At 33.3% G+C, this 19,542-nt stretch overlaps 1 protein-coding gene across 1 annotated transcript in view; it reads left to right on the top strand.

Annotated features, from left to right (window-relative positions):
* Positions 1–4,387: 4,387 nt before the first annotated feature.
* The window catches only part of LOC149800244 (transmembrane protein 184C-like), a 38,240-nt gene continuing 23,085 nt past the window's right edge, over positions 4,388–19,542 (top strand). The window contains exons 1-5 of the mRNA XM_089959820.1: positions 4,388–4,769; positions 7,725–7,761; positions 8,429–8,634; positions 13,003–13,077; positions 15,189–15,288. Coding sequence (XP_089815946.1) covers positions 4,525–4,769; positions 7,725–7,761; positions 8,429–8,634; positions 13,003–13,077; positions 15,189–15,288 — 663 coding nt within the window. The 5' untranslated portion in view covers positions 4,388–4,524. The remainder of the gene's footprint in view (positions 4,770–7,724; positions 7,762–8,428; positions 8,635–13,002; positions 13,078–15,188; positions 15,289–19,542) is intronic.

The raw sequence follows: 19,542 nt of genomic DNA, 5'->3' as shown, positions 1-19,542 counted from the left end.
AAATCCAGCCAGAATATTTTCTCGCGGCAGACATAAAAATACAGATGTGATCTATGTTACTCAACGATATACACAAATACCAAAAGTGATCAGAGACAACTGCAATATTTTAGTTGTGTTTAATGGTGTAGACACACACACACTTAGAAATATTCATCAAACTTGGTGCAGCGGTGACATGGATATAATTAAATTCAGAAATTTCTTCTCACGAGCGCAAGCTACTCCGCATGGATTTATAATAATAAATCTACATGATCCTAGAACAAGATATCGTGTGGGTCTTGATAAAATCTTTTAACGTTTCTGATTTTTTAATTAATAGCAGCAGAGAGGGCGCCTACCAATGTTGGTCGTCCAGTAAATAAACAAAAAGTAAATAAACACGTAGAGTACTTTAATTTTTCAGCTACCTTTTCGAACTAAGGTTTTATTGATAGGGTTGGTTTCAACAAAAAATAAAAACCTCCCAGGAAGCTTTTATTTGTAAAAATCTGGACCTTTCTACGAGATGATTTTATTTTTGTTTATTTTTTTTGTCGGAATTCTATGGTCTGTTCGCCCTCTCTGCTGCTTCTGATGATTATATATCTCTTGATGCAACGTTGAAGGAATTTAAAACATTAATCAGACTACAACCGAATAAAATTCAATGTGAAATTATGCGTAAAATAATTTCAGAGACTTCAATGAGCGACTTTCTGCAAACGTGGAAACAAGACGATTTGATAGTGGCAAGTAGAAAGATAGTCAGAGACACACTTCAACAGCAGTTATTTCAATTACAACGAGAAAAGTTTCCAATGTTGCCAGTGCCATTGTGTTATAGACCAGCTGATACGCGGTTACAAAATATTGACGTTGATATACCAGGACAGTCAAGAAAACAGAATTTAGTATTAAATGATATTGTCACAGTTGATGTCAATGTTGTTGAAGATGCACTAAAAGTGAACAAATCCCCGTGGACGCAAAGGATACGCAATGACGATTCATTCGTCTCAAGGACTGACTATTTCTGATACAGTTGTTTGCATCGTTGATGATCGCATCGAGTGGTCAAATTTAGTTTACTTAGCTGTTTCCAGAGTCAGAAGAATATCTCAACTGCGAAGGATTGTTTTGGATGATTCAATGACTGATGAAATTAATAATGAAAACAACAGTGATATAATAAGAAAAAGATTAGCTGGTTACAAACAGAGTGACAAAAAAAAATCGCGATTTTGATCTCGATGTTGAATTTATTATGACACTGAAACAACAACAGAATAATCACTGTGCGAGCTGTAATTGTATAATGTTGTGGCAGTATTCGAGTAATAATCCAAAACAATTTACCGTAGACAGAAAAGATAATAGTCGCGGTCATACACGACAAAATGTGATGATGACCTGTCTTGAATGTAATCGAAGTCGTGGTGCTGGCACCCTTGGTGCTAGTTAAGTGATCTGGGCGGTAATTGTGTGTCCTTGGGAATTACTTGTAATTGTTCACGTGTGAATCCACGTTGAGGAGCAGTTGAATCCAGTCTGTAGATTGCTGGTCTACCAGCGGATCTAGTTATGTTAGATATCTTGTGTGTCGTGATGCTCCAGATAGGATCAGTGGCTCTTTTTTTACCACCTTCAAGTTCACCTGGTTCATATAAATATCTTACAGTGGCATCACCCAGTATTGGTTGTGCTGAAAAATCACGTCATTGTACGGGTATATTTTTTTTTTGGTAATTGCATTAATAGGTTTCATGTTGGTTGTTCGAGTAATTTCATTATTTAATGCAGTTATCACACTTGGTAATCTTGCAACCCATTCGCGAGATCTCTTGTCCTGAATGAATTCCTTCGCATACTGATATCCAAATAACCGCTCAGCAAGTGTTCGATTAAATCGCTCAACAATTGCCTGATCACGGTGAATCTCAGTATGGTCTCGTCTGATGGTGACATTATGTTGCTTCATCAGCGATGATACTGCACCCTGAAATTCTTTGCCAGGATCAACTTGTAATAGATTTGGCCATCGTAGACCACCTCGTCGATAAATTCGTTCAAAAGCAGAAGCAACCTCAGATGCTGTTTCAGTCGTTAACGGTTCTGCATCTTTGTATCTACTTGCAACATCAACTACAGTTAACGCGTACTTGTATGTAATTTTGACGTTTTCGGATTTTAACGGTATCATGTGGTAGAAATAATATATCAGCTTGATGAACTTCATTAGGAACACTAAAAATTGAAATGTGCAAAATTAATTTTCTTAGGACGCGGTAGATAAATTTGCCACATTGCCTGTTTGGATAATTAATTTTTAGGAGTATCATGTGCGACTTTTGCTGCTTCAGCGAGTTTACTAATCGCTGCGCTACCCCTCCAGTATCCTCTTGGGGAATAATAAATCGACTCCATTATAATTAATTACCAGCGCCTAATACAAGCTTAGATTTCATCGCGGACTTTATTAACCAACTGTCTAACCATTCTTTGAGAGATTTATCAGTGATGGAATTTAGCGCGTGAATTAATTTCACATCCGCGAGATGCCTATCTTGTAGATTTTTACTTTTATAAGCTACATCATGGACATGACATGCTTTATCTATAGCATTTATTGGTTCTTCTCCAGGTTTTGGTTGATCCTGGTCGTCAAGTCTGATATCAAGTCGGGTTCCAGGACCACAATAATTATATCCTGGTAGGTGTTTTTCTCCTGGGTATTTAGCCCACGGAGCTCCTGGAAGTTTTCCTAACTTGGCGGCAATATCATGTCCTCGTTTTTTTTGTTTTTTTTTACTTGACTTTGGTTTTGGCGTTGACTTTGGTTTTGGCGCTGACTTTGGTTTTGGCACTGACTTACCACCTGAGAGATAAATTTGAACTTTTTTGTACCGCATTGTTCACACTTGCCCGAAACCGCAGATCTGTTTTTTTTTTTTTGTTGTAACAGTTGTTAGATCACTTGTTGGGGTACGTGCTGTACATTTCACACAATATAAATCCATATTCTTTTTATATATATCATGAATGCAATTGATTTTTCTGCAACACGAAAACAAGAACCAGTTAAACATCACGCAGCGCTACCAAATTCTGTTCGTATGATCATAATTGGACCATCTGGGAGTGGTAAGACACAATTGTTACTTAATTTAATAATGAGATGGCTCAAGTGGGATAAGTTGTATTTGGTAGCTCCGTCTGTAGATGACAGCGGTGTTACGAAGTGTTAAAAGATTTTAACGAAAACGCAAGATCGTTAAATGATAACGGAGACAATATTGTTGAATTTATCACTGACATTGATGAAGCACCAAGTATTAATGATATTGATAGATTTATTAACAATTTAGTCGTGTATGACGATGTGATGTTGGATAAACAATCAAATCCTGCCAGGATATTTTCCAGAGGAAGACACAAAAACACTGATGTGATTTATGTAACCCAGCGATATACACAAATTCCTAAAGTGATCAGGGATAATTGTAATATTCTTGCTGTGTTTAACGGAGTTGATACACACACGTTACAAAATATTCATCAGACTTGGTGCAGTGGCGATATGGATATAAACAAGTTTAGAAATTTATTTAGTCAGGCTCAGTCAACACCACTCGGATTTATAACAATAAATTTGCATGATCCTCGAACACGGTATCGGGTCGGGTTAGATACGATTTTTAGATAATTTTTCGCACGTCGATAAAGACCCTAGTTTTCGAAAAGGGACGCAGCAAGCAGCAGGGAGGGCAAGGACAACAAAGGGCAGCAACGACGGCGACAATTGCGTTTACTCGCGGTTTTATTTCGGCATTTGGAACTTTAGGATTCGCGATTTTATAAAGGGCTTATTTCGGCATTTGGAACCTTAAGATTCGCCCTCTTTTTGCCTGAAAACTTGTAGGATTCGCCCTCCCTGCTGCTAAAGTACACTATACATAGCAGCTATTAAAATAGGGAAAATGAATTTTGCCAGACTAGACAATACCAGCTTCTGAAAGTGCAATGAATGAATTACCAAATATATAAATGTAAAAAAAAAGCTATCGGCTCTTTTTTTTATACAATTTACCTCTGAAGTTTAGGAAGTGAAAATGACCATGTAGAGCTAGCATTATTTGAAAGATGCACATCTGAAGTAAGACCAAGCTGTATACTCTATAACCCATAGTACACCCATCAATCATACACCAAAATAAAGGGAATTAAAGGTTCTTTGAATTATACCTAAGATATACAAAGTGTTTTTTTAAATAGCCAGTATAACCAGTGAGGAAAGCCGCGGAAATTCTTTTTCTTTAAAATCCTAATGCAAAATACGAAACTGTAGAGCGCTACCAAAGAAAGGCTGAAACGACCCAGTAATTTCACAATCACATGACATGAAAATGGTGACTGCCAGAATGTTACGCTACGTATAAAAAATCGAGAGAACCATCTCCATAATTATCATTCAATTAAGGAAGTAACAATTCATTTCACCCGTTACTTAAGTGTAAAGAATTGAACTCGGATAACCTAAGAATGAATTTGTTAGCTCACTGGAAAAACTGGATACGACCTTTGTCCATGATCCTCTACTTCATCGCTTTATGTATTGCACTGCCACTGTGTGTTATTGAGCTGACTAGAAAGGAGCCACCAAGACACGTGAAAGCCTTCTTCATTGGCGGAATTTTTACGTTGTTGGCCGTACCCATATCACTGTGGGAAATTATACAACATCTGATTCACTATACACAACCTCATTTGCAGAGATATATCATCAGGTATTTCTTAAATTTTGGTATCAAATGCAAGCAAACGCGGCATAACGATTTCCAGTGTCTGGTCCTACAATACAAGGCACCTAACTTAATATTTATGTCAGTGTGACATACATGCTAGATTTTCTGGGATTAAATCAGGGAAATCAGTATTCACAATCCTGAAGATTGATGATTGGGTCCAATTCAGGGAGATTAGCGTAATGACAATTTTATCATAAATTTAAGCGTTGCATATCATGTCCAAACTAAATAAATTAATTATCATGAATAATAGTTACTTCACTTTCTTAATTTTCTTGTAAATTTCACTACATTTCACATTTGAATTTGTCTATCCAAGCACTGTTGAACTTTCAAACGTATTTATATTTATTTTCCATGGCATATTTTCCTTCGAATCCATTATTGTATGCTTCAACATGGTACCAAAATTATTTTATTTCCAAATATATCAAGAACTGTTTTATACTTGTCAGGTTGTCTGTAATCTGTTATACATGATTGACATATTGCTCAATATTGAAATATTGATGAGCAAAACTTGCACATGTAAGCATACATCAGCGTGTGTCACTAACCACAACTTGATTCATTGTTAGGTTGACAACAAATTAACTGACAGATTACTATATACCCGGCCTCATGGTTAGAAATTTGTGTGTTCCAGACTTAAACCTTGAACTCAAAAGATTGCCTGACATCTTGCATAAATTTATTGTACTTCTAGACATATTTTTAATACAGAAGTGTCTGTTAGCACAGCTGCCATGTACCAACTTTTGGAAAGACTATTTACATGGCTGCCATGTGTCCTCAACAGAAAGACAGTTTGCATTGCAACAGGTCAGTGCATTAGGGATGAGTTCAGGATCATTAAAGGCTTGGTATTCTATTTATTGGACTTCAAACACTGTATACATGTAAACTGTTCCATAGTATCAATTTTGTATGTGGTCTGTGTACCAAATTTTGGAATACTTTTCACAGTTTAGATTTAAATAATAATTATGATATGTGTGCAAACAATTAGAAGCTAGCCCGTCAATTAGTGGTTTTCCCCTTGAGAAAAAATGTACATATATTTAAAATTGTACTTTAAAAGTCCAGAATGTTATTTTCAATAGACTGCCATAGTATAAGCAAAGAAATGTCAGCATTCAACATTACTGTAGTTGAGTGGACAAATGTTGACATGTCATACAAAAGACCCACGATTGAATCCCACTCCATGCACTTTTAGTTTCAGTTTAAGCTTTGTTATCATAAATTAAGAAAGACTTGTGTTACTTACATTGACTGTTAATTTTAAGTGTTTGCTTTGTTACCTTGAGTTATGAAAGAATTATGTTACACAGATTTACTGTGCGAATGTACAAAAAAACCCACTGCAGAACATAAATGGTAAACAGCTGACATTTAAAAATCTGGCAGGCTGCTTCTTTCAGACTCTTAATACACTTTAGTTAGCCAACTCATTTGACTGGCATAAAAAGAAACTTTGTTTGTTTTAAGTGAACAAAAAGTTTGCTTTCTCACCAACGAGATTCATTCAGCATTTGAAAATTTCTGTTTCTGTCAGAGGTGAAGGAATATAGCAAATATTGTACAGGTTTTAACAACAGTGACTTGTACATGGAATTAAAGGTAATCAGATTATATTTCTCAGATCAGGCATGCAATAACTACATGAATAACTTTTTGTAAATCATAGATAAATTTTACATACAGTGGTTGTGCAAACGGTCTTTTGAAGTGAGGTATACTGTGGCTGTGTGAATAGTCTTTTCCAGTTGTACAGGGGCTGTGTGAATAGTCTTTTCCAGTTGTACAGGGGCTGTGTGAATAGACTAGTTTTTTTTAGCACCTACAAGTTTGTGATTTTCAGATGGTTGTGGAAAAATAAAATTGATTTATTGATAATAATTTAATTTCTTAAATTTATGAAACACAAAAGTTGTACTGATTCTGTATATTTGTCATATTATACTAACCTTACAAATATTGAAATGACCAATATCATTTTCAGTACTGGATGGGACAACCTATGTTGTCAGATGCACCAGTTTAATTTCCATTTCCACACACTGTCTCTCTTAAATAGTTACTTTTGGATTTCAACCAAACTTTGTATACAGCTTGATTTTAATTGTACCCTGGCAAAGTGTGATTGTCATCATTTTGTGTGTCATCACATAGCGGAGTTATAGATCGAGATTGTTAGACCCAGCAACTTTTCTTTCTGCAAGGTAACTGCCTTAATTATTGCATTGGTCAACTGCTTCTGTGGCCAAAGTGGTTACATCATCCGCCTTCAATGCAACAATTTTTCAGTCATATCACTACAATGTCTGCAATGTGGCAGTTTATAGTGATGTCTAGCACTGGGGCATCATGCCGCAGACATGTAGCATGATGTCCCATCCAGTCACATTATCCTGACACCAGGCTGACCAGTCCTAACACTAACCTCTTAATGCTGACTGAGGCATCTGTTAGTACCATTTTTATAAGTCTTTGGTATGACTCAGTCTGGGTTCAAACTCATGATCTCCTGTATCGGAGGCAGATGCTGTAACCAGTAGGCCACAGGAGCAGTCCACTCTCAAACTATGTTGATGACAGAATTAAAATTTGAGTAGGAAACAAGAAGTTCAGAATTATCCTCAAAGTAAAGTTTGGGAAATCAATTGTTTGGTATTGCATAAATAATACATACACAAGGAGAATGTTTATAATTCATTTTTTTATATACAATTTTCTATTACTTTCTGACTGGGTCTGAAGAAAGGGTAAAATTTTATGCTACAAAGTTATATCTACATGTAGTGTGCATGCATTATTTTAATACCACAAACTTGCAAGATAAAAGGGATTACAGTATTAAAGAAACGAATAAACATTTTCAGTAATCTGCATCATAACATGTAAAAAATAAATCCCTTTCTGAAATTTCAGAATTCTATGGATGGTGCCAATATATGCTATGAACGCTGTAAGTATTACCAGTGTATTTTGAGACTGTCATTTGTATTTTTTCTTGGACAACGTTACAGAATAGGAGCTATAATGGTCACAGTGTCCATAATACATCCAGCATCCACTTCTTTTGCAAAAAATATACAAGACCACATCTCCGTTGTCAGTGTTGAATCAGGAGGCCTGGATGATGTCATTAGGTGAAGATCACTAGCAAGTGACCTTCACTCAGAATGATAAATTAAAATTTTGTATTTCGATTTCATACTTTTGATGGTATTTACATTTTATTTAAGTATTGTTAGTTAGTTTATTGAACAGTTTGTACTAATGAATTCTTTTTCATATTTTTAAATACAAAATGTAACAATTATTTAAATTGAAATTTGTAATCATTTGAATCTGTATTAACTTCCAAGTTCCAAAACCACACTGATAAGTCAAATCCAACTGTAAAGTGCACAAACCCAGATTTGCTGTTGCATAATGCATGACAGAAACGTGTTTTTGATGGTGTAATAAGTAGAACAAAGAACATTAGACTCCGATCTGCCAGCATATTAAGTGTGGATTATTCATTTAGTGCTTCATAATGGATCTTTACATTTCGTTGTGTTAAAGTGGAAAAAGTCCTTATTCTTTTCAAATTTTGAACAAGCAGGTGGTATTTTTTTTACAAACAGTGGCTGGCTTTACGTTTCCCAAGCGCAGCAATTTACCTAGACACCCTGAGAGAGTGTTATGAAGCGTATGTCATCTACAACTTCATGGCGTACCTACTGAGTTACCTGAACACAGCATACCCAGATTTTGCCACACACCTGGAGGAAAAACCACAGAAGAAATTCATCTGTCCCCTTTGTTGTCTGCCGCCCTGGAAAATGGGCAGGTACAGTATTGATATCAAGAGGTTAGGAAATTATATGAAGAAAAAAGTTAGAATAAGTGTGATCTTATGATAAGAAAAATGAGTGATTGTCTCCAAATTTTAAGGATGAATTAGTCAGCTAGAGCTTTATTTACATACAAATCAGCTCATGCTACAATGACCAAAATTTGTTTTCTTTGATTTTGTTCTAGTAACATATCAGTCACAAACATACAAATCAACTCATGCTACAATGACCAAGTTTGTTTTCTTTGATTTTGTTCTAGTAACATATTTGTCACAAACATACAAATCAACTCATGCTACAATGACCAAATTTGTTTTCTTTGATTTTGTTCTAGTAACATATCTGTCACAAACATACAAATCAACTCATGCTACAATGACCAAATTTGTTTTCTTTGATTTTGTTCTAGTAACATATCTGTCACAAACATACAAATCAACTCATGCTACAATGACCAAATTTGTTTTCTTTGATTTTGTTCTAGTAACATATCTGTCACAAACATACAAATCAACTCATGCTACAATGATCAAGTTTGTTTTCTTTGATTTTGTTCTAGTAACATATCTGTCACAAACATACAAATCAACTCATGCTACAATGACCAAATTTGTTTTCTTTGATTTTGTTCTAGTAACATATCTGTCACAAACATACAAATCAACTCATGCTACAATGACCAAATTTGTTTTCTTTGATTTTGTTCTAGTAACATATCTGTCACAAACATACAAATCAACTCATGCTACAATGACCAAATTTGTTTTCTTTGATTTTGTTCTAGTAACATATCTGTCACAAACATACAAATCAACTCATGCTACAATGACCAAATTTGTTTTCTTTGATTTTGTTCTAGTAACATATCTGTCACAAAGACAGTGCATTTAGAATTATAGTCCTGCTTTATAAATAGGTAGAATGAGCCAGGAATATAAATCTGCCACAAAGACTACCATTAAAAGAGTTGAAGTTGCTTCTGTAGAACTGAATAGAATGAGTCAGAAATACAAGTCTTTGCTTCATATTTGAAATTAACATATTTTTTAATTTACACATAATTTCCAACATTTGAAACTTGTTTTTATACAAATAAATTATTTGCACACTATCCTTTGATATATTCCTCATAAAAAGTAATATTCAAGGGAATATGAATGTAGATATTATAAAGATAGTTTCGTTGTTTACCTTATTGTGATGTTGATTTAAATAGGTTTGGTCGATGAAATACCGTTGCTACATGTCATCAAGATTTTCTATGTCCGAGTTTTCATTCTGTTCAGTTTTAAGCTACCCAAATCTCAGTGTTGCAAATTACATTGCATTCAGAAATTATGAATGGGAAAAAGAAATGATTATCTTACAAAGAAATGATTTAGTCATTTTATTTTCACAAAGTCTACTAGTGTGAGAAAAATACGTTAATTTCCATCCAATAAAGCTTAGCCACATTTTATTTTCCAAATATTTTTTTGTAAAGCTGTTGCCTTGACCATTTTTTGTGTAACTGTTGCCTTGACCATTTTTTGTGTAACTGTTGCCATGACCATTTTTTGTGTAACTGTTGCCTTGATCATTTTTTGTGTAACTGTTGCCATGACCATTTTTTGTGTAACTGTTGCCTTGACCATTTTTTGTTACTGTTGCCTTGACCATTATTTGTGCAAATGTTGCCTTGACCATTTTTTGTGGCATTGCTGTTTTGATCAGGTTTAAACAAAATAATACTACACTTAAAAAAAATCAACAATAGGACGTGTCCTCTTTCTATAACTCTTAACTTTTTTCATTCATTAATTTTCTCTCCTGCTTTTTTCCTTTCTGTTTATTGTGTTAAAACCTATCTTAAAAGTTATCTGTATTTATGATGAAAGCTATAAACTTGTGAATATGTAGATAATTATAATAGTACCTGCAGACCGTATAATACTTCTGTAGCCCAGTAAGTATAATACTTTTATGTCAGTAAGTAGTAAATTGTGTAATACTTATGTAGTTCAGTAAGTCATAAATTGCATAATACGTCTATAGCCCAGTAAGTCATAAATTGCCACAATACTTCTATCGCCCAGTAAGTTGTAAATTGCATAATTCTTCTATAGTCCAGTAAGTTGTAAATTGCATAATACTTCTATAGCCCAGTACAGGTAAGTTATAAATTGCATAATACTTCTATAGCCCAGTAAGTTGTAAATTGCATAATACTTCTATAGCCCAGTAAGTCATAAATTGCATAATACGTCTATAGCCCAGTAAGTCATAAATTGCATAATACTTAAATTGTTCAGTAAGTCATAAATTGCATAATACGTCTATAGCCCAGTAAGTTATAAATTGCATAATACTTCTATAGCCCAGTAAGTTGTAAATTGCATAATACTTCTATCGCCCAGTAAGTTGTAAATTGCATAATGCTTCTATAGCCCAGTAAGTTTTAAATTGCATAATACTTATATTGTCCAGTAACTCATAAATTACATAATACTTCTATAGCCCAGTGAGTTCTAATGCATACTTCTATAGCCCAGTTAGTTGTAAATGCATACTTCTATATCCCAGTAAGTTGTAAATGCATACTTCTATAGCCCAGTAAGTTGTAAATGCATACTTCTATAGCCCAGTGAGTTGTAAATGCATACTTCTATATCCCAGTAAGTTGTAAATGCATACTTCTATAGCCCAGTGAGTTGTAAATGCATACTTCTATATCCCAGTAAGTTGTAAATGCATACTTCTATAGCCCAGTGAGTTGTAAATGCATACTTCTATATCCCAATAAGTTGTAAATGCATACTTCTATAGCCCAGTGAGTTGTAAATGCATACTTCTATATCCCAGTAAGTTGTAAATGCATACTTCTATAGCCCAGTGAGTTGTAAATGCATACTTCTATATCCCAATAAGTTGTAAATGCATACTTCTATAGCCCAGTAAGTTGTAAATGCATACTTCTATAGCCCAGTAAGTTGTAAATGCATACTTCTGTAGCCCAGTAAGTTGTAAATGCATACTTCTATAGCCCAGTAAGTTGTAAATGCATACTTCTATATCCCAGTAAGTTGTAAATGCATACTAATATAGCCCAGTGAGTTGTAAATGCATACTTCTGTAGCCCAGTGAGTTGTAAATGCATACTTCTATAGCCAGGTAAGTTGTAAATGCATACTTCTATAGCCCAATAAGTTGTAAATGCATACTTCTATAGCCCAGTAAGTTGTAAATGCATACTTCTGTAGCACAGTAAGTTGTAAATGCATACTTCTATAGCCCAATAAGTTGTAAATGCATACTTCTGTAGCCCAGTAAGTTGTAAATGCATACTTCTGTAGCCCAGTAAGTTGTAAATGCATACTTCTATATCCCAGTAAGTTGTAAATGCATACTTCTATAGCCCAGTAAGTTGTAAATGCATACTTCTGTAGCCCAGTAAGTTGTAAATGCATACTTCTATAGCCCAATAAGTTGTAAATGCATACTTCTATAGCCAGGTAAGTTGTAAATGCATACTTCTATAGCCAGGTAAGTTGTAAATGCATACTTCTATAGCCCAGTAAGTTGTAAATGCATACTTCTATAGCCCAGTGAGTTGTAAATGCATACTTCTATAGCCCAGTAAGTTGTAAATGCATACTTCTATAGCCCAGTGAGTTGTAAATGCATACTTCTATAGCCAGGTAAGTTGTAAATGCATACTTCTATAGCCAGGTAAGTTGTAAATGCATACTTCTATAGCCCAGTAAGTTGTAAATGCATACTTCTATAGCCAGGTAAGTTGTAAATGCATACTTCTATAGCCCATTAAGTTGCAAATGCATACTTCTATAGCCCAGTAAGTTGTAAATGCATACTTCTATAGCCCAGTAAGTTGTAAACATGGTAATATTAGCAAGATTCTTTATTTACTAGATCATTATGGCAATATCAGATACTGTAAGATGAGAATAAGTCTCCAAAACATGACATCATTATGGTCCTGCATGGTGTCAACTTTCAAATAGGACGACCCAAAAGAACGATGATGTCTTATTAAGAAGAATATATGAAGGAGATATGAACATTTGTTACTTGGAATTGCAGTAGTTGTAGGCTGAAGCTAAAATTTCCATTGTAATGGTAAATATGCCAGTAGGCATGATTGTTCTGTTTTCTGTTGCAACCCAGATATTCCATTGTTATTGTAATAAGTGACAAGTAACCATTGTTTAAATATTCCACATGTATATAAAGGCACCACACTACCTTCTTAATCTGGTCTGTCTTTGTAATTCATATTCTTTACCTCAAGTTTTGAATACATGGCATTATTATCATTTGCCAAACAGTTGTGATTCATGTCAGGTTTTTATTCTTTATTGCAGCAAGTTTATTATGAATTGCAAACATGGTGTTCTGCAGTATACAGTTGTACGACCAGTTACCACAGTAATTTCTCTGTAAGTACTTCAACAATCCACCTTGTCTTTCACGGTGATTTTAACTATTTTTTTCACTACTGAATATATCTCATCTTAAACGAATCACAGAGATGTGATGATATTGTGTGTATTATACATAGGATGTATTTATGATCTGACTTTGATCAGACTTAGAATGTGTACATTCATATGATCAAGATCTTCTTGTTGTTGTTGTAGGGTTTAATGCCATCTTTCAGCACAAAATAGGCTATACATGGTGGCACATATAAATGGTGCAGGAAGAACCCAGGAAACCCCCAGAAAGAACCACCGAACCATGAGACGCTACTGGAAAGCTTTCTCACATACCCACATTGGCCAAATCCAAGACTTGAACCCATGCTGACAGAGGTGAGATGGCGGTGATCCCTTTGATGAGTTACAAAAGTAATGAAACCGGTCAGGGACAGAGTGTGACTAGGTCAGCCCAGCAGATGGGAGAGATTGCTTCCACATCCGAACAGTCATTATCTTCCCTAAAATGGCTGAAAGATTTGTCATTTTTATGATATCACATGTACTGCACATTATTTAATGGTATTTGCAAGTTATTACATGTATTGTGTATTATTAAATGGCATTTCTTTCTCATTTTTTGAAACTTACATTTTGTCTTTTTAGCTAACAAAATACCGCAATGTGCTTTTCTCCATAAACACCTCCAGATTTAATTACCAAGAGTAAAGAAACACATGTTCTTTAAAAAACGTAATGATACAATCATAGATACATACTTAGATACATACAACCATACTCTTATGCTATGTGTTTAGGCTTGAATTAACAGTAACAAAAGAAAGAGTGAAAATAGCAAGCTTTGAAAAATTTAACAAATAATTTATTTCCCTGGAAAAATACTGTAAAAATGAAAAAATAAGAACTTACAGTTTTAAGAATCAAATCCAAAAATAATCCACGAATTAAATTTTAGAAGTCCAAATAATCAAATGTTCTAATGAATTCAAGTTCGAGTCCCGACAAAAAATCCAGGATGGAAGGCAACGATGTATACTGTATCCTTTGTGGCGGTGTAATCTGGTGTTTGAATTAATGAAATGTTTTTGCCCAAGAATTCTGTATGAGCACTGAAATTGTTCCAGGAAAAAGAATTATCCTTTAGAATCCAAATAATTTGAATAAACATTAAAATGTAATTCCCAAACTGGTCATAAACAAATGAACACCTTGACATCAAGTGTTTTAAGCCCAAACTGAAAAATCTCTTTAAACAAAGATTATACAGTAACTTGAGACACAAAACAGATTCCTGGATGAGGGTCACGCTATCACATTCTAGAGAGATTTAGAAAATATCTACAAGTCTAATGGCACATGGCACAGTACAGCCTTAATTTCACCACCACCATTTACATACCAAAATGAATTTAAAAAAAGAAGTTGTTTACTTGACCCTCAATCAAGGCCAGGAACTAGATCAAAAATAGAAACAAGTGTTTCTATTATTAGGGGTCCACAAAAAGAGTCAGGTCAAACTGAATTTTTCTGGAAAATATCAAATTCATTGTAAACAAAATTACATTACATTGACATGTAAAGAAAGTAATTTTTTTTAAAACTTACAAGCAAATAAATTAAATATAAATTAAATCCAGTATATGTAACAATACATACATATATACATACTGTACAGACATAAATACATACATACATACATACATACATACATACATACATAGTCAATCATTGTTAACTGAGTGCCAACTTTTAAAATGGTGTAATCACCATCTTTGCATCAATCCACAAACATGATTGGTTTGTTGCAGTGGTTAGATAATCCTTCCATATTTGAAATTCTACCAGATCACAGACTAAACATTTTATAAAATTTCTTCAGAATTGTTCATTCACTGTTAAACTTGTCTGACACCAAGGTATTTTGAGCACACTGTAACAGCTCATAATCTTTCATAAAATTTTAATACATTTTTCTCTTAAAGACCATCACTAAGATTCCTCATCTGTTGATAGATTATTTTTCTCGCAAAGTTAACTTTTTATTATTATATTGAATTGTTTCAAACAATTTTCACCAGCTCCATATCCAAAATATATTTTCTAATTTTCAGAATCTGTGAGTTGAGTGGAAGTGACCATTATGGAGATGGTGATTTCAACTTCAGGTCAGCATGGTCATACCTGGTCATTGTAAATAACATTTCTCAAGTTGTAAGTTCATTTTCATTATTACATCTGTTTCTAGAATTCTGCAACATAGCTGCATATACCCCGGTACCTGTAATACTTACAGAGGACAATGCTGTGAGACTGGAAAAATATTCTATTTGATTTGAGTCAATTCAGTTAGGTTTAACCCTGTACTCATGAAACTCATCAGCTTAAGTGTGCAGTCAACTCAGTTGCCTCCATTATTCTATATTCATGGAACACCTCAACTTGAGTGTGCAATCAAACTCAAAATTGCCTCCATCATTCTATATTCATGAAACACCTCATGATAATATAGAAAATGTACCAACTCATGATATGGTGGGAAATGTGTACATCATAATGTGGAAAATGCATACACTTCAACTTGTGATATTGTGGAAAATGCACAAACTCATGATAAGGTGGAAAATGTATACAGTCATGATAATGTGGAAAATGTACACAATCAGGATAATGTAGGAAATTTCTGCACTCATAATGTAGAAAATGCACCCACTGGTGAAAATGTTGATAATGTTTGCAATCATGATTATGTGGATAATGTATACACTCATGATAATGTGGATAATGTATACACTCATGATAATGTATAAACTCATGATACTGTATACACTTATAGAATGATAGAGGCAATTTTGATAATATATACACTCATGATAATGTGGATAATGTATAAACTCATGATAATGTATACACTCATGATAATATATACACTAATGATAATGTGGATAATGTAAAAAGTCATAATGTTGATAATTTATACACTCATAATGTGGATAATGTATGCTCATGATAAATGTATACACTCATGATAATGTATACACATGATAATATATAAACTCATGATAATGTGGATAATGTATAAGCTCATGATAATGTATAAGCTCATGATAATATATAAAATCATGCTAATATATACACTCATGATGCTGTATAAGCTCATGATATTGTGCATAATGTATACACTCATCATAATGTATAAACTCATGATAATGTGTACACTCGTGCTAATGTGGATAATGTATAAGCTCACAATAATGTATAAAGTCATGATAATGTATACACTCATGATAATGTGGATAATGTATACACTCATGATAATGTATACACTCACGATAATGTGGATAATGTATAAACTCATGATAATGTATAAACTGATGATAATGTATACACTAATGATAATGTATACACTCATGATACTGTGCATAATGTATACACTCATAATAATGTGCATATTGTATACACTAATGATGATGTATACTCTCATGATAATGTATACACTCATGATAATGTGAATAATGTATAAACTCATGATAATGTGGATAATGTATAAACTCATGATAATGCATAGACTCATGATAATGTATAAACTTATGATAATATATACACTCATGATAATGTATACTCTTAATAATGTACACACTCATGATAATATATACACTCATGATAATGAATAAACTCAAGATAATGTGGATAATGTATACACTCATGATAATGTAGAAGCTCATGATAATGTATACAATCATGATAATGTAAAAACTCATGATAATATTGATATTGTATACACTCATGATAACATTGAAAATGGCCAGTCATGATATTAAGGAAAATGCAAGTAATCATGACTGAATTTCTTATTACCTTCTATCTACAGATTTACTTGAACATGCAGCTTTAAGTTTTATGAAAATTCTTGCAAGGAGTATGCCTTTGGTTCCAAATATCGCCAGTAGAAATTTTAACTTAAGAAATTTATTCTGTGAGAAATGAAATGAAGGAGTGAGACTGAAATGTTTAGAAATTCATTAAGATTTTTCTTCACACTGTAAGATATAACAGGTGATTTTTTTCAAGATTTTTTCTTACAGTGGGAATTTACTTAATACAAGTATTCCAGAAGATGAAAAGCTTACATACTTTGTATATTTGAAAGAGTTTACACTTCATACATAACTTGTACACTTGAAATAGTACACAACATACATAACCTGAAATAGTACACAACATACAAAACTTGTACACTTGAAATAGTACACAACATACATAACTTGTACACTTGAAATCATACACAACATACATAACATTTACACTTGAAATAGTATACAACATACATAACTTTTACACTTGAAATAGTACACAACATGCATAACTTGTACACTTGAAACAGTACACAACATGCATAACATTTACACTTGAAATAGTATACAACATACATAACTTGTACACTTAAAAGAGTTTACACAAGATGTATAACTTGTACACTTGAAATAGTACACAACATGCATAACTTGTACACTTGAAATAGTACACAGCATACATAACTTGTACACTTGAAATCGTACACAACATACATAACTTGTACACTTGAAATCATACACAACATACATAACATTTACACTTGAAATAGTACACAGCATACAAAACTTGTACACTTGAAATAGTACACAACATACATAACTTGTACACTTGAAATCATACACAACATACATAACATTTACACTTGAAATAGTATACAACATACATAACTTTTACACTTGAAATAGTACACAACATGCATAACTTGTACACTTGAAACAGTACACAACATGCATAACATTTACACTTGAAATAGTATACAACATACATAACTTGTACACTTAAAAGAGTTTACACAAGATGTATAACTTGTACACTTGAAATAGTTCACAACATGCATAACTTGTACACTTGAAATTGTACACAACATACATAACATTTACACTTGAAATAGTATACAACATACATAACTTGTACACTTGAAATAGTACACAACATGCATAACTTGTACACTTGAAATAGTACGCAACATGCATAACTTGTACACTTGAAATAGTACACAACATACATAACTTGTACACTTAAAAGAGTTCACACAAGATGTATAACTTGTACACTTGAAATAGTACTCAACATGCATAACTTGTACACTTGAAATAGTACACAACATGCATAACTTGTACACTTGAAATAGTACACAACATGCATAACTTGTACACTTGAAATCGTACACAACATGCATAACTTTGTACACTTGAAATAGTATACAACATACATAACTTGTACACTTAAAAGAGTTTACACAAGATGTATAACTTGTACACTTTAAAGCATTAATGAGCTGAGGTAGATTAGCATCTTTTACGGGTGATGATTCGTAATGTTTCAAAATAGATACATAGAAAATTGTTTAGTATTTATGATAGAAATGAAGTTTACACTATATTTTTATGTTTCCACATTTTGCCATCATGTAGTGAAAACTAAAAAAAGGAAAAATTCTACCTGAACAATTTTAATGTTTATTCTTTGAAAAATAGAGAACACATACATGTTATTCAAGATGTATAACCCAATCACATGGCTAGATATAGTATGGTCTGTTTCAACAAATGACCTGCACAAACAGCCTAGTCTGCTTTGTATGCTCCCTGCGTTGCACTTCGCAAAACAAAGTTAGGCGAATGCCAATGCCTTATTGTCACGTGATCATAACAAATGGCCTAAAATGTAAAGATGTAGTTAATCTAACAACAGCACATTTATTCCTTTAATATTTTATTTGTTAGTGACGCAGTGTGAACTTTCAATTGGAGCTATAGCTGTTGTTATCTTGTGTTCAAGAATTTTTACTAGTAGACAAAGATCAAGGAAAAAGGTACACACAACGATATTTTGTTAATATTGCACATTTTACACAGCATCTCAGATTTCTTCTCCAATCGATTCTTTGATAAATTTTACATCGAAATTGATATGAAGTGATGTACGACAGCCTAAATACAGCCAGATATAATATAGTCTGTTTTGATAAATGACCTGCACAAGCGGCCAGATATAGTAGTCTGTTTTGATAAATGATCTGCACAAGTGGCCAGATATAGTATAGTCTGTTTTGATAAATGATTTGCACATCTTAGTCATGCTACTTTGGATCTTAACAAAATATCATTATTAACATAATGATGCATGATTCATTAATTCTGTGAATGTTACTGATAAATATCCAGTAAAAATAAAATAATTTAAAAATGTAATTTGCAGATTTTTTAAGATTTCAACAACTTTTACACTGATTTAACTCCTTTGTACACAGTAGGGACAAACATAGAAAAAATATAATAAATATTTTTACAATATTGGGAAGTTGTTGATCTTAAAATAATTATTCTGTAATAATATTGGGGCCTTGAGTGGCTGAGTGGTCTAAAGCACTCACCATTACGGATCACTGCC

The sequence above is a fragment of the Sinohyriopsis cumingii genome, chromosome 5, assembly GCF_028554795.1.
Source record: "Sinohyriopsis cumingii isolate HCF-2022 chromosome 5, ASM2855479v2, whole genome shotgun sequence".
Classification (NCBI taxonomy): Eukaryota; Metazoa; Mollusca; class Bivalvia; order Unionida; family Unionidae; genus Sinohyriopsis; species Sinohyriopsis cumingii.
Note: the sequence above shows the minus strand (reverse complement) of the source record. Positions and strands in the feature narration are given on the sequence as shown.